The sequence below is a fragment of the Bombina bombina genome, chromosome 2 (genome assembly GCF_027579735.1).
Source record: "Bombina bombina isolate aBomBom1 chromosome 2, aBomBom1.pri, whole genome shotgun sequence".
Lineage (NCBI taxonomy): Eukaryota > Metazoa > Chordata > Amphibia > Anura > Bombinatoridae > Bombina > Bombina bombina.
In genome coordinates this window covers 352,097,080-352,114,132 of record NC_069500.1, presented here as the reverse complement: position 1 = coordinate 352,114,132, position 17,053 = coordinate 352,097,080, and the positions used below count along the sequence as shown (strand labels likewise).

The window sequence follows — 17,053 nt, the reverse complement described above, 5'->3', positions numbered from 1 at the left end:
TCCCGCCTTACCGAATACTCTTGCCAAGATAGGAGAGATCTGGTGCACAAAGGACCTATAGAAAAGGGAGGTGTATCCATCCGGCCCAGGAGCTTTACGATTTTTCAGTTTTAGAATCACTGAAGTAATTTCATTGACTATAGGTGGGGAATCGACCGTCTCTATCTGCTCTCATGACAAACTTGGGATGTTTAATCCGGATAAAAATTCACAGACAGACTCACCGCAGGGTGTGTTCTGGGGCTGCTCCGACAGAGGCCCTTTCTTGATTTATCCTGGGTATTATGCTGGATAGTAACACAAAAGGATAAAAACTATAACTCAGATTGAAAAACCAAGGAATCCCTATTAAAATTGCTTGTGGATCTCAAATATTGGGGTGGCTTGTGATCCAAATGTAAGGCCATGAGATCTATGTCTGGCCTTCCCCTATGATCCACATTTTGATCAAATACCTCCTGATTTAGGAACCATTTGATGGGGTGAAGGAATTGAAAACTGAGTAAGTTTGCTTCGCAGTTGTCCTCACCCAGAATGTGGTTTGCTGAAATCTTACAATGATGGTGTTCTGCTCACGTCAGAATGCGGGCTGCCTCTTTTATATAAGTCAATGAGAGTATCTTTTTGGAGCTTGATGTAAGTCACCACAGTGACACTGTGTGAATGAAACCTCAGAAAAGTCTTCTGTCTAATAAGGGCCAACGCTGGAGAGTCCTGGAGATTGCACAGTTGCAAGATGTTGATAGTTAACCACTCCTCCCGAGGTGGCACCAAGTTAGGGATTGCCTTGTTCTGAAGCCTTAAGACAGATCATCCTTGAAATAGATTATTGTACACTTCATTCCAATGTTGCAACATTCTCAGTTTCAACTGACATAAATAAAATCTGGCAAAAGGTACAGCACTTGAAGCCCCTACCATGAGACCTACTAGTTCAATGCATTGAAGCTAAGAAGCACTGTAGGAAGAGCCCATGAATATGAAGGAACTGAAGAATTTTGTTCATATGTGCCATCTGGAGAGAAGTAGCATGTACTAGAGAGCTTGGTTTTCCAACCATGAATATGAAGGAACTGAACTGTTCATCTAGGTAAGGAGCTACTGCAATCCTCTGAGCTATCACTTCTGACAAAATAGCTTCAAGAATTTTTGTGAAGATTCTTGGTGCCATTGCCAGACCACAGGAGAGTGCCACAAATTGGTAATGTCTGCTTAGAAAGGAAAATCTGATTTATTTGTTATGATCTCTGTAAATATGTATATGCAAATAAGCAACTTTTAAGTCTACAGTAGACATAAACTACCTCTCCTGCACTAAAGGAAGTGTAGTGCAAATTGTCTACATTTTAAAAGTTGGAAGTTTCAAAGGTTTGTTCAGAGTTTTGATATTTGAAATAATGAAAGGGTTGGAATAGAACAATTGATTCTGTTCCTCTAAGGGGACCAGAGTAATCACTCCCATAGCTTCTAGGTCTGTTACACATGCCAATAAAGCTATAGCCTTTAAAGGATTCTTGGGAATATGAGACAGAAGGAGTATTTCACTTCCTGATGCTATTTTATCAGGGCGGGGGGGGGCTGGGTTTAGGAATAATAGTCCTCAGTAGAGGAGGATTCTGATTTCATTGTACTCCTGGAATGTAAAGGGTACATAGACAGTTAGCTCCTTAGGAATGTCCCTGATGAGCCTAGGGCCCTGAAAAAAAAATTTCTTCTTCCCTTTAAATGGGTTTGTGTTTAACTGGTGGGGACATGACAGCCATCAGTTGTGAAACTGCAGAGTGAATAAATTGCTTCAAGTTTAGGAGACAGTTCAGTTGAGCAGTCCTGTGGATAAACCTGGTGGGTAGTAAATCCTTGAGCACTCTGCTGCAAATGCAACGCTGCATTACCCTGTCTAGCATTTGACATAGACTCAGCGCATAAGTGGCATAATTAAGTGGGGGACACACCAAACACATCGTTACATAGCAAACATTCGGCTAGATTCCGAGTTTTGCGTTATGAGTAAAAAAGCAGCGTTAAGGCTCATAACGCTACTTTTTCACTACCGCTGCTATTACGAGTCTTGTAGGTACAGCTGTCCCACATACTTATTTGGCCGTACCGCAAATTAACTTACGCAATTTTCGTAAAGTCATTTTTCAATGGGACTTCCATAGCGCCGGTATTAAAAGCTTTTTTTTTAGGCCAAAAAGTGAGCGGCACAGCCTATCCCGCAAGATTCGTAACGCATTCTAAAGTCCGTAGTTATGAGTTTTACACTACAAAGCTGTAGCATAAAACTCATAACTAAAGTGTTAAAAAATACACTAAAACCCATAAACTACCTATTAACCCCTAAACCAAGGCCCTCCCGCATCGCAAACACCCTTACTGATCCAATCAGCCAATAGGATTGAGCTTGCATTCTATTGGCTGTTCCAATCAGCCAATAGAATGCAAGCTCAATCCTATTGGCTGATCTTTTCAACCTTAATTCCGATTAGCTGATAGAATTCTATCAGCCAATCGGAATCTAAGGGACGCCATCTTGGATGACATCACTTAAAGGAACCTTCATTCGTCTGGAGTCGTCGGAAGAAGAGGATGCTCTTGAAGATGGACCCGCTCCTTGCCGGATGGATGAAGATAGAAGATGCCGTCTGGATGAAGACTTCTGCCCATCTGGAGGACCACTTCTCCCGGTATGGATGAAGACTTCTCCCGGCTTCGTTGAGGACTTCTTGCAGCTTCGTTGAGGACTTCTCCCGGCTTCGTTGACGATGGATGTCGGGTCTTCAAAAATGTAAGTGGATCTTCGGGGGTTAGTGTTAGGTTTTTTTTAAGGGTTTATTGGGTGGGTTTTAGTTTTAGATAAGGGTTTGGGCAGCAATAGAGCTAAATGCCCTTTTAAGGGCAATGCCCATCCAAATGCCCTTTTCAGGGCAATGGGGAGCTTAGGTTTTTTAGTTAGGGTTTTATTTGGGGGGTTGGCTGTGTGGGTGGTGGGTTTTATTGTTGTGGGGTTGTTTGTATTTTTTTTACAGGTAAAAGAGCTGATTTCTTTGGAGCAATGCCCCGCAAAGGGCCCTTTTAAGGGCTATTGGTAGTTTAATTTAGGCTAGGTTTTTTTTTATTTTGGGGGGGCTTTTTTTATTTTGCTAGGGCTATTAGATTAGGTGTAATTAGTTTAAATAGCTTGTAATTTGTTTTTTATTTTGTGTAATTTAGGTATTTGTATTTAATTTAGTTAATTGTATTTAACTTAGGTAATTTATTTAATTGTAGTGTAAGGTTAGGTGTTAGTGTAACTCAGGTTAGGTTTTATTTTACAGGTAAATTTGTATTTATTTTAGCTAGGTAGTTAGTAAATAGTTAATGACTATTTAGTAACTATTCTACCTAGTTAAAATAAATCCAAACTTGCCTGTAAAATAAAAATAAAACCTGAGCTAGATACAATGTAACTATTAGTGATATTGTAGCTATCTTAGGGTTTATTTTACAGGTAAGTATTTAGTTTTAAATAGGAATTATTTAGTTATTAATAGTAGGTTTTATTTAGATTTATTTGAATTATATTTAAGTTAGGGGGTGTTAGGGTTAGACTTAGGTTTAGGGGTTAATAAATTTAGTTATAGTGGCGTCGACGTTGGGGGCGGCAGATTAGGGGTTAATAAATGTAGCATAAATAAAAAGAGAGAAGCGCTCAACCTGGGAACGAACAATAGCATAATAGCTTGTTCTATGGCTAGTTACCACCCTAGAAGCAGCCTCTTTTTGCTCAATATGTGCCTTTCACAGAAAAGAACTTTCCTGTAGCATATCAGTCTGATCCTGACTTCACAGTACAGTCCAGCCCCGAAATACCAGGCAATCCCTTTCTGAACAAGAGAAACAGCAAAACCCCAGACGTACGTTTCGGCCTATTGTGGGCCTCGTCAGTGAGGTGCAGCCATATACCTCTAGGCACACTGAGCAACGGGTCCACGTCTGGATTCCTGCATCACACTTAGGGAGATTTCCCTAAGTGTCATAATTTGCATAAATAAAAAGAGAGAAGCGCTCAACCTGGGAACGAACAATAGCATAATAGCTTGTTCTATGGCTAGTTACCACCCTAGAAGCAGCCTCTTTTTGCTCAACATGTGCCTTTCACAGAAAAGAACTTTCCTGTAGCATATCAGTCTGATCCTGACTTCACAGACGTGGACCCGTTGCTCAGTGTGCCTAGAGGGATATGGCTGCACCTCACTGACGAGGCCCACAATAGGCTGAAACGTACGTCTGGGGTTTTGCTGTTTCTCTCGTTCAGAGAAGGATTGCCTGGTATTTCGGGGCTGGACTGTACTGTGAAGTCAGGATCAGACTGATATGCTTCAGGAAAGTTTTTCTCTGTGAAAGGCACATGTTGAGCAAAAAGAGGCTGCTTCTTGGGTGGTAACTAGCCATAGAACAAGCTATTATGCTATTGTTCATTTCCAGGTTGAGCGCTTCTCTCTTTTAATTTATGCAAATTATGACATTTTGGGAAGTCTCCCTAAGTGTGATGCGGGAATCCAGACGTGGACCCGTTGCTCAGTGTGCCTAGAGGGATATGGCTGCACCTCACTGACGAGGCCCGCAATAGGCCGAAACGTACGTCTGGGGTTTTGCTGTTTCTCTCGTTCAGAGAAGGATTGCCTGGTATTTCAGGGCTGGACTGTACTGTGAAGTCAGGATCAGACTGATATGCTTCAGGAAAGTTTTTCTCTGTGAAAGGCACATGTTGAGCAAAAAGAGGCTGCTTCTTGGGTGGTAACTAGCCATAGAACAAGCTATTATGCTATTGTTCATTTCCAGGTTGAGCGCTTCTCTCTTTTAATTTATGCAAATTATGACATTTTGGGAAATCTCCCTAAGTGTGATGCGGGAATCCAGACGTGGACCCGTTGCTCAGTGTGCCTAGAGGGATATGGCTGCACCTCACTGACGAGGCCCACAATAGGCCGAAACGTACGTCTGGGGTTTTGCTGTTTCTCTCGTTCAGAGAAGGATTGCCTGGTATTTCGGGGCTGGACTGTACTGTGAAGTCAGGATCAGACTGATATGCTTCAGGAAAGTTTTTCTCTGTGAAAGGCACATGTTGAGCAAAAAGAGGCTGCTTCTTGGGTGGTAACTAGCCATAGAACAAGCTATTATGCTATTGTTCATTTCCAGGTTGAGCGCTTCTCTCTTTTAATTTATGCAAATTATGACATTTTGGGAAGTCTCCCTAAGTGTGATGCGGGAATCCAGACGTGGACCCGTTGCTCAGTGTGCCTAGAGGGATATGGCTGCACCTCACTGACGAGGCCCACAATAGGCCGAAACGTACGTCTGGGGTTTTGCTGTTTCTCTCGTTCAGAGAAGGATTGCCTGGTATTTCGGGGCTGGACTGTACTGTGAAGTCAGGATCAGACTGATATGCTTCAGGAAAGTTTTTTCTCTGTGAAAGGCACATGTTGAGCAAAAAGAGGCTGCTTCTTGGGTGGTAACTAGCCATAGAACAAGCTATTATGCTATTGTTCATTTCCAGGTTGAGCGCTTCTCTCTTTTAATTTATGCAAATTATGACATTTTGGGAAGTCTCCCTAAGTGTGATGCGGGAATCCAGACGTGGACCCGTTGCTCAGTGTGCCTAGAGGGATATGGCTGCACCTCACTGACGAGGCCCGCAATAGGCCGAAACGTACGTCTGGGGTTTTGCTGTTTCTCTCGTTCAGAGAAGGATTGCCTGGTATTTTGGGGCTGGACTGTACTGTGAAGTCAGGATCAGACTGATATGCTTCAGGAAAGTTTTTTTTTCTCTGTGAAAGGCACATGTTGAGCAAAAAGAGGCTGCTTCTTGGGTGGTAACTAGCCATAGAACAAGCTATTATGCTATTGTTCATTTCCAGGTTGAGCGCTTCTCTCTTTTAATTTATGTTAATAAATGTAGGTAGGTGGCGGCGATGTTAGGGGCGGCAGATTAGGGGTTAATAATATTTAACTAGTGTTTCCAATGCGGGAGTGCGGCGGTTTAGTGGTTAATATGTTTATTATAGTGGCGGCGACGTTGGGGGCGGCAGATTAGGGGTTAATAAGTGTAGGTCGGTTGCGGCGACATTGGGGGTGGGAGATTAGGGGTTAACAAATATAATGTAGGTGTCGGCGATGTTGGGGGCAGCAGATTAGGGGTTAATAAGTATAATGTAGGTGGCGGCGATGTCCGGAGCGGCAGATTAGGGGTTAATAAGTATGATGTAGGTGGCAGCGATGTCGGGAGCGGCAGATTAGGGGTTAATAAGTGTAAGATTAGGGGTGTTTAGACTCGGGTTCATGTTAGGGTGTTAGGTGTAAACATAAATTTTGTTTCCCCATAGGAATCAATGGGGCTGCGTTACGGAGCTTTACGCTGCTTTTTTGCAGGTGTTTAGGCATTGATGTCTATGGGGAAATCGTGCACGAGCACGTACAACCAGCTCACCACTGACTTAAGCAGCGCTGGTATTGGAGTGCAGTATGGAGCTCAATTTTGCTCTACGGTGACAATAACGTGCAAGTTAGCACCGCACCCCTCTTACCGCAAAACTCGTAATCTAGCCGATTGTTATGAAGTGGTTAAATTATCAGAAGATCACCCTTTTAAAGGGTCAACATGATGTCCTGAGATTGAACTGCACTAGTTTGCTCCATAATATACAATAAGAATAGGCAAGTATCTAAAGTTAGATAGCAGAACCGAAATATAGTATAAGAGGAACAGAAAGGCTTAACCCCTAAGGGGCACACAGAAAAATTGGCACAATACCGAAGTCCCTAAAAGTGTATCAGAAAAATTGGATAATGGATAGTCCTTTAAAATGTAAAAAAATGACTATTTGATATAAGAAAGGATTAAATTAGATTAAGGCAAAGATCTTGTAATAAAGGGTGCTTACTACTCCTACAGGCCCATTTATCAAGCTCCGTATGGAGCTTGAAGGGCCGTGTTTCTGGCGAGTCTTCAGACTCGCCAGAAACACAAGTTATGAAGCAGCGGTCTTTAGACCGCTGCTTCATAACTTGTGTTTCTGGCGAGTCTGAAGACTCGCCAGAAACACGGCCCTTCAAGCTCCATACGGAGCTTGATAAATGGGCCTGTAGGAGTAGTAAGCACCCTTTATTACAAGATCTTTGCCTTAATCTAATTTAATCCTTTCTTATATCAAATAGTCATTTTTTTACATTTTAAAGGGCAAAGATAAAGGGTGCTTACTACTCCTACAGGCCCATTTATCAAGCTCCGTATGGAGCTTGAAGGGCCGTGTTTCTGGCGAGTCTTCAGACTCGCCAGAAACACAAGTTATGAAGCAGCGGTCTAAAGACCGCTGCTTCATAACCCTGTCCGCCTGCTCTGAGCAGGCGGACAGGAACCGCCGGAAATCAACCCGATCTAATACGATCGGGTTGATTGACAGCTCCCTGCTGGCGGCCGATTGGCCGCGAGTCAGCAGGGGGCGGCGTTGCACCAGCAGCTCTTGTGAGCTGCTGGTGCAATGTTAAATGTGGAGAGCGTATTGCTCTCCGCATTTAGCGAGGTCTTGCGGACCTGATCCGCAGTGTCGGATCAGGTCCGCAAGACCTTTGATAAATGGGCCCCCTAATGTCCAGATGAATGTTAGCTGTGTGGCCACCAGTCAGTGAGGGAAAAGAGAGTGAGCGCAAGCTATTTTGGTGCCAAAAACTTAATCCCTGAGGTCTGCAGATCAGGTATTGCATGTAAATAAAATATTTTTCCCTACAGGCCTAAAAACATTCTTGATCATCCGAGAGCCTGCTTAATATGAGGACGGAAACTCTCTGTGTGTGCTAAAGGTGACAGAGGTAAATTTAAAAAGGACAATACCTTCATTTTTTTAATTTTGTAAAAAGTGCCCAAAAGTATCCAAAAGTGTATGCAGTGTTAAATTGTGTATATAGCTATGTCCCCAGGCAATGTAAAACATGTGTACCTGCGGGTAATAAAGGTGCATGGTACAGAACCTTTGTCTACCGTGCTCACCTTAGCTGCAGAAGACCAGTAGACAAGCCCATCCGAGGCAGTGCAAGCACAGTACCAAGGACATGCAAGAAGCATCACACTGTAGGCATCCAACATTTTATGTAGGAGTCTGGTAGCATCTCCACACTGGGAGAGTTTTTCACTGCCTGGCTGAACTCCTGTTTACTACTCTGTCCTGTTTATAGGTTCTCTGAGGAGGAAATGGGTCTCAAATCAGTAAGAGAGCTTCTTTCAGCAGTTCAAGTTTTACCATCACTCCTTGTTGGAGGCAAACAAATTGACTGAGGGATCATGGGATAGTGGAAGGGATTAAATGCTCTGTTATATTGGTTGTTTTGTTATTAGACTGGACTTTAATGCCACATTTGATGACTTGTGGACTCTCACCATTTTATGAAAGAAAAAAATCAGAAAAACTTAACGCAACCAACATTTTTGAATGCGCCCTCCCATACTTTCAATGGTTAATGTGGGGTGCACTATCATTGCTCATCAGTGTGGTGAGTTGTGTTGTGCTCAAGTGCAACACATAATAGAACTGGAAAATGTAGCCCTCTTGGAGACCTGAAGTCAAGTGTTAAGGATATATGCATAACAAAACACGTCACATATCTTAAAATAAAGTATTTCACCCATATTTATACATATTAAATAGGGGGAAAGTTCAGTTCAGAAAGTGATTTTAAGTCATATGGTATATGTGTGTATATTTGTATGTGTATAGATATATATGTTTATATGTATACATGTGTACGTATGTGTCAGGATTCTTGCCAGGTTCTCCCTTCTATTCATCTTGGTACATTCCACTTTCCCTTTAAATTTTCAGCACACCCTCTCTCAGGTGCTTAGAATTTTGTTTAGTTGTCTCAGCAAGCAAGCATCATCTAAGCTCTCAAGCTTTCCATATTACCAAATACCTGGAAGGAAGTTTCATGCTCAAATTGCTACTTCATTTTACAAGCCTGCAGATTCTATCCTGTGGATTTACCTTTATTAAGGATTTAAGTTCGGTTAGCAGTTTAACCTTCATTCCATTTGTTACAGACTTTCAGCTGTTTGATTCCAGTGCTGCAGCACTTGTATTTCAGCGTCTCCATGTCAGCCTCACAGAGCTGAGTGCTACTAATTTCCTGTGTCAGATTTAAGCCTTACTTACCTTAGAACTCTCTCAGGATTATTCTGAAGAGGAGGTACAGTAATTACAAGCATTTCTTTTTCATCTTAAGAATTACCGGACATTGTAAAACTTCATTTAACAAACTTTACTGCTTAGTAAAATTATGGACTTTGGCTCCGCCCCTTTTTACTGCTTCAGTGTCAACTATCTGAAACATTCTGTCTGTTTCAAACCTGATCAGATAGTCTGTTGCAATATCATAATTCTTAACTTTGTATCAGAATTGCTTAATAAGCGGATCAGCATTTTCACTCCTATAAATTTGGATTAAAGACACCATTGACACATTTATTCTGCTTCCTCTATAGCAGTCTATTGTCGTCATAGGTGCAACAAACAAACTAAAGGGAGAAATGTCTTACTAATTGTACTGCAGTTGTGATTCTAATTGTTCCTGTGATCAGATCCTTACATAATTCTAAGCCTCAAAAAAGGATCCAGCAGAACTCCCTCAGTTTGTATACAACCTTGCTCAAAATTTTGATCAGATTCAATTGCAACAAAGAGCAACCAAATTGAGTCTACCACAGAACCGCAAGTATCATTACCAGACCCCTTTTCAGGAGACAGAAAAAAGTATAGGCAATTTAAAAAATGCCTTTCATTTACTGTTTAACTTAAAACCCACAACATATTGTACACAAAGGGTGAAGGTAATGACCATAATATCTTTTCTTAGAAGAGAGCCAAGAGGCTGGGTAGACACTTTTTATGAGAATGATGACCCAATCCTAGCATCACTTGATGATTTCTTTAGCAGCATGGATGAACTTTATCAGGAAACCAATCTGCAAATGACAGCAGAAGCTACTATGCGCAGCCTAAAACAAGGGAAAAGACCTGTCGAGGAATACACAACCGACTTCAAGCAGTGTGCCACAGATTCCCAATGGAATCCCATTGCTCTTAGGAATCAATTTAGATTGGGTCTCGCAGAATCAATTAAAGATGAACTTGCAAGAACAGAAATGCCAAACTCTTTGGAGTCATTAATGAAACTCAGCATTCAGATTGATAGGAGACTGAGAGAGAGAAGATCTGAACAATATCATACTGAACCAATCTATAAGAGTCACACAACTACTACCCAATCACCTGCTTCACCCAGATCCACTGAGGAACCCATGGAAATCAGCGTTATAAGGGGGCCTTTGACTGCTGAAGAGAGGAACCACAGAAGAAACAAGCAATGTACTGTGCCAGTCCCTCAAACATTGTAAAGGAGTGTCCCATCCTCCAGAGGAACAAGAAAATTAAGTCCTTGTCTATATGCTCCTCCCAAACTTCAGACATGACAACTTCTTACTGTCTTTTGTTTTTATCTTTACAGTATGATCACAACAACTTGACCACTGAGGCCATATTAGATTCTGGAGCATATGGCAATTTCATTGATAGCAGTTTGGTTGAAAAAAATAAAATACCTTTGATTTTGAAGCACAAACCACTGTCTATTAGAGTTATTGGCGGTTCCACTATTAGTACTGGACCTGTTACTTATGAAACAATTCCTTTGTTAGTCAAAACACCTGAGGGGCATATTGAATACATTGTATTTGATGTTTTACCATCTCCCTATTGTTCTAGGAATGTAATGGCTACAGTTACACCAACTTACTATTGATTGGACAACACTACATATTTCATTTACTTCCTCCTACTGTCGTCAGACTTGTTTCCCTCAACATATACTACTACAGCTACCTGAAACTAACACTAAATTGCCAGATGACTATGCAGATTTTGTAGACGCGTTTAGTAAAAAAGAGGCAGAAACTCTCCAACCCCATCGCATATACGATTGCCCAATTGACTTACAGCCAGAAGCCACGATTCCCTGATGGACATTTATACCCCTCTCAGTCAACCTGAATTAGACCATCTAAAAACCTATTTGGATGACAACATACGCAAAGGTTTAATCATACCATCTACCTCACCAGCAGGTGCTGGACTTTTTCATCAAGAATAAGGACTCATCCTTGCGTCCTATAATTGACTACAGAGAGTTAAACAAAAGGACCATTAAGAACAGGTATCCCTTACCTCTTATACCAGAACTTATAGAGCAACAATTTACACCAAACTGGATTTACGTGGCACATATAATTTGGTACGTATCAGATGAGGGCGATGAATGGCTCACTGCGTTTCAGGACTAGGTATGGACTATACAACTATTTGGTTATGCCATTCGGGGCTATGCAATGCCCCTGCAACGTTTCAACATTTTATCAATGATGTGTTCAGAGATCTACTTGACGTCTGTATGGTGGTATACCTGGATGACATTCTCATTTTCCTCCAACAATTTACAAGACCTTCAAGAATTTTCCATCTCCTATGATCAATGAATTATCTAATTCACTGTCTGATATTTTCAAGACTCTACGCCAAAACATCCAAGATGCTCAAACAACACAGAAAAAGTATTATGATCTTCATAGATGGATTCCACCAGCCTACAATGTTGGAGATCTTGTATGGTTATCGACAAACTTGAAGCTCCAAATTCCTTGCAAAAAATTGTGAGGTCTCTTTATCGGTCCTTTCCCATAATAAAGGTTGTCAACTCTAATGCACTAACTCTTAGTTTACCTCCTTCATTAAAGATACATTCAACATTCCATGTTTCACTTTTGAAACCTTAACGATCCATGAGGTCTTTGGATCCAGTACTTCCTCCAACACCACCTGCAGGATGAGGAATATGAAGTACATTCTATACTGGATTCCAGAATTAGTAAAGGTCGTTTACAGTATTTAGTCAGATGGAAGGGATATACTCCCAAAGAAGATACTTGGGAACCATCTTCCAATCTTGGGGGCCCCTAGGTTGGGTCTCTCTGTTTCATCAGAGACATCTGGATCGTCCTCAACCTCAAGCTGTGGGGACAGCTTGCTTGAAGGGGGTCATGTCAGTGTGTGGTGTGTCGGTTGCATGAGAGTGTGTGTTATTATGTTTTACAACACTTTGAAGTATGACTACAATCAGGAGTAAAGTACACACAAATTTAGTCATTTTGCAAAAATTGCAGCTATCTTGTTGTATATTAGTTACTAATATTTTCAAACAAAGTATAAAAATAGGGTCACGAAGATATGTGGTATCATGACATTGGGTCTTGGGGAAAAAAAGTTTGAGAGAACCCTGTTCTAGAGGCTCCTAAAGAAAATAGCAGTTGTTACTATAACCTGAGATTTGCTGCAGTGCTGATAGATGAGGTTTTTTTTCATTTGAGTCCTTAGTGTCCCACTAACAGACCCAGCTTGTCTAAAGTCCTGATATATGATTTGCAACTATTGAAAGAAATAGGGCTGGTCTATGGGCTCCCTGTTCTGTTTTCTCTCAATTGCAGTTTGGATAAGATCTAGGCCAGTGCTTTAAATCAGAAACGTACTTATACAAACAGCTCTCAGTCCTCCTATTATCTCACTTCAATTTGTATAATGCTTGAAATACTTCACCTTTATTATACAAGGGCCACAGGCTTTTTCATACTTCAGATCATTATAATATTTCAAAGCTGATTTTCGAGGACAGGCTGTGCAGTATTGAGTGATGAGGAAAATCAATCAATATGGTTGACTAAAAAAAATAAAAAATAAATAGGAACATTAATTCATAAAGCATTTGTTTTAATAGGTAAATACATTTTACAAATTTGAATTTCTGACTTACCAAACAAAATAAGAGAGATATGAACCAATGAACAGTATTAATTCATACCAGTTAAACTTTCCTCCCTAAAAAGAACACATTAATTAATATTTCATTACTCCATCAGTATTATTTTTTTATGTAACAAATCACTGTTTCTGAAGGAAACACAAACATTGACCTAATTCCAATACATTTTATATAGACATTCCAATACACTAAAAACGTGGCTGTCTGACTCTGAATTAGTTTAAAGGGACATAGGGGTCCATTTATCAAAGGCCGGGGTGAACAAAGGGTGGATATCTCTCATCTTACTGTTTCTGAAACATATCCAAATATGCTGCACATGATGTGTGAAAACTTATTCAAACACTGGGCCATTTTCAGAGAGCTAGGACTGTTGTGTATTGTGTCAGTGATGATTGTGTTATACCACTGATTCTCTAAGCAGACATGGTGTTTGATTGCATATGCATGGGCATAAACAGCATATTGTGTGTATTGTATGATGCTGAAACAAGCAATAACCTTTTTTTAAGTATTTAGCATTGCTAATTTTTTTAAGCATTTAGCAATTAGCAATTGCTAATGGAAATATATTGAAAGAATACTTCTGTCAAAGGTATTAAAAAGGTCAAAATTAAAACGTGCATAGGTGCATTTTCAGTTTGAACATATTTTTTGCAATATATTTCCATTAGCAATGAAGCAAGCGATAAGTGATAGGTTTTTTTTCTGCACTCTCCATTTCAAGTATATGGGGAGAAAAGTTAGAGCAGTCGCGATATCTGAAGTCTTTTAGTTAGCACAAAAGTTTTACTTTCAACTTGTAATAACTCGCACAAGCAAAAGCTTTACTTTTGGCGGTGCTATCGCTCAAGTGATGGTGCTAAATTGTGCGCCACTTGTAATTTGGCCCATAATTTAATAGATTCAATAAAACTCATTAGTGAAATTAATACCTTGCAGAACAAAATCACTGCAACTTTGCCTCTCGAAAATTGAGTAATTCATCATTTGCACCTGCACTTAGAGCAGCAATTGGCAAGATCTGCTCCAATTAAGGACTAGATTACAAGTGGTGTGCAAAGGATTTTGTGGGGGTTTTCGCGATTTACGCTAGAATCATTACCCGCGATTTTAGAGCTGTGGTTAAGTGTTTTGCGAAAATAAAAAGTGTCACAAAAGACATCAAAAATACATTACAAAAGTACACTTAACTTAAATAATACTGTCCATGGGCCATTTAAAGGAATATGAAACCCCACATTTGTCTCTTTGATTCAGATAGAGCATGCCATTTTAAACACCTTTCTAATTTACTTCTATTATCAATTTTTCTTCGCTCTCTTGATATTTTTTGTTGAAAAACAGGGATGTATGCTTAGGTGCAGTAGTTTTGCAAGAGCAATAGGTGACAGCATTATTTACTTCCATGTAGTGCTCCAGATACCTATGTAGTTGTCTCTTCAACACAGAATATCATGGGAACGAAGCAAATTTCATCATAGAAGTTAATTGGAAACCATTTTTTAAATGGTATGCTCTGTCTAAATCGCAAAATATGGGTTGCGTATCCCTTTAATGACGAGACCCCTCGGCAGGCTAATGAGCGTCCTTTGATCTAGCCCACTGAGAATAAAGGCCTTGGAGAGCTGTTGTCACAGCTCTAAGGGTGCAGTGATAGCAAAGGCAGGGACACCAGCCATGATACTGTCAGAGGAATGTATTGAAACTCGCCATTGTTATGTATTGAAATATCACCTAAATAATATGTAACCAATCACTATCATTCTGACGTTTGCAAGTTTAAAAATGATACAAATGAAAGAGATTACAGTGCCGTAGACTTGAATGTCAAATCGTATCCCATATGCCTTTATAAGGATCCTCTGCTCTTTTTCACTGTTTCCTTTCATTTTATAGTATCTTGGAAAACCTAGAGAAAATGCAAAACAGGTTCACTTTACCACAGTGATTAAAGAGTTAAAATTGTGGCTAAATTGTTTTAACCCTCATAGATATCTATAGTAGGTTTCATGGTTTTTTTCATTTAATTTCCTGTAGAATTCCCATATATTAATACAAAATAAAAAAGCATATTAAATATAGTATTACAATAGGTTTCTACAAAAATATGTTATTATAGAGAGAATACAGTTTGTGCTTTTCTAACATAATTATAAATTATAGTTCAACCAACAACAAAAAATACAGATAATATATTGTTTTTTTCACAATGAAATCATATTAAATTGTAAATGACATTGCTGGCGACATTCACTAATCAGATAGTTATCAGTTATCATACTTTAATACTTTCACCCAGTGCTGACAAATCTGAGCATATTCTTTGTTTGTACAATTTAGAATGAAAGCAAATAAAACAAATAAATACTTTAATAGGGCAATAAAAAAATACTTACAATTTAAAGTAATATTAAACCAAAGTTTTTTTTCTTTCATGATTCAGATAGTGCATGCAATTTTAAGCAACTTTCCTAATTTACTTCTATGGTCAATTTTTCTTTGTTCTCTTGCTATCTTTATTTAAAAAGTAGAATGTAAAGCTTAGGAGATGGCCCCATTTTAGGTTTAGCACCATGGATAGCGCTTGCTTATTGGTGGCTACATCTAGTCAACAAATAAGCAAATGTAACCCAGGTTCTGAACCAAAATTGGTCTGGCTCCTAAGCGTTACATCCCTGCTTTTAAAATAAAGATAGCAAGGAAAACGAAGGAAAAATTGATAATAGAAGTAAATAAGAAAGCTGCTTAAAATTGCAAAAAGTTTGGGGTTTAGTATGCCTTTTAAACAATCAGTACAGCATATTTCTTTTCACATAAAACTTATAATACCACTTCCTTGCATCAAAGCTTGATATGTTACAAAAAGAGATTAGTGCTCTCCAAATTTAAACCTTTACCCCCTTTGTATATTCATATACATATATACAGTATATTTAAATTTTGCTGCTCATCCCTACGCAACTTACCCCCTTCGCTGCACTATAAAGGGCCAGGTTATAAGTGGAGTGCAAAATTGCACTTACGCGAGTGAGATATTTGTGCTCCACTCAGTAATTACAAGTTGAGTGCAGGGAAGCTTTGCGCTCACAAGAGTGCACTTCCATAGGCTCCAATGGGAGCCTCATTCTCATGGCTGTAAGACACGGCAGAGAACCTAGCGCAGCGAAGGGTGTAAGTCGCACAGTGATGGGCAGCAAAATTTAAATATATATGTATATGAATATATACATATATATTTATGTGTTAAAGGGACATTAAACCCAAACATTTTCTTTAATGATTCAGATAGAGCATGCAATTTAAACAACTAATTTACTTCTATTATCTATTTTGCTTCATTCTCTTGATATTCTTTGCTGAAAAGCATATCTAGATAGGCTCAGTAGCTGCTGATTGGTCGCTGCACATAGATGCCTCGTGTGATTGGCTCACCAATGTCTATTTCTATTTACTCAACAAACGATATCTAAAGAATGAAGCAATTAGATAATAGAAGTAAATGTGAATGTTGTTTAAAATTGTATTCTCTATCTGAATCATGAAAGAATTTTTTTGGGTTTAATGTCCCTTTAATATGTGTATATATATATATAATCAGCAACATTCAGCGCACCCAGTAAAGTTGAAAGACAGGAAAAATCAGAGCATGTAAATACCTGTTTTTAATTTCATTATTTCATAACCTCTAATTAGTGATGTCGCGAACTTAAAAATTTCAGTTCGCGAACGGTGGACTCGAACTTCCGGTATTGTTTTGCGAACCGGCGAACCGCGCGAACCGCCATTGAATTCAATAGGCAGGCGAACTTTAAAACCTACAAGGACTCTTTCTGGCCACAATAGTGATGGAAAAGTTGTTTCAAGGGGACTAACACCGGGACTGTGGCATGCTGGAGGGGGATCCCTGGCAAAACTCCCATGGAAAATTACATAGTTTATGCAGAGTCTGCTTTTAACCCATAAAGGGCCTAAATCACCTAACATTCCCAAATTGTTTACAATAAAGTGCTTTAAAACATCAGTTATGATGTCGTATCTATCAGGTAGTGTAAGGGTTACGGCCGCTTCACAGTGACAGAGCAAACTCCAAGTGTAACGCACCGCAATCAACCGCAAACAGTCCACTTGCACAACCACGAGATAGATAGATAGA

At 39.7% G+C, this 17,053-nt stretch overlaps 1 protein-coding gene across 1 annotated transcript in view; it reads right to left on the bottom strand.

Annotated features, from left to right (window-relative positions):
* Positions 1-17,053, bottom strand: part of P2RX7 (purinergic receptor P2X 7) — a 187,085-nt gene that overhangs the window by 13,497 nt on the left and 156,535 nt on the right. Inside the window, exons 9-11 of the mRNA XM_053699761.1 lie at positions 14,709-14,799; positions 12,894-12,953; positions 12,675-12,707 (exon numbers count right to left, since the gene is read on the bottom strand). Coding sequence (XP_053555736.1) covers positions 12,675-12,707; positions 12,894-12,953; positions 14,709-14,799 — 184 coding nt within the window. The remainder of the gene's footprint in view (positions 1-12,674; positions 12,708-12,893; positions 12,954-14,708; positions 14,800-17,053) is intronic.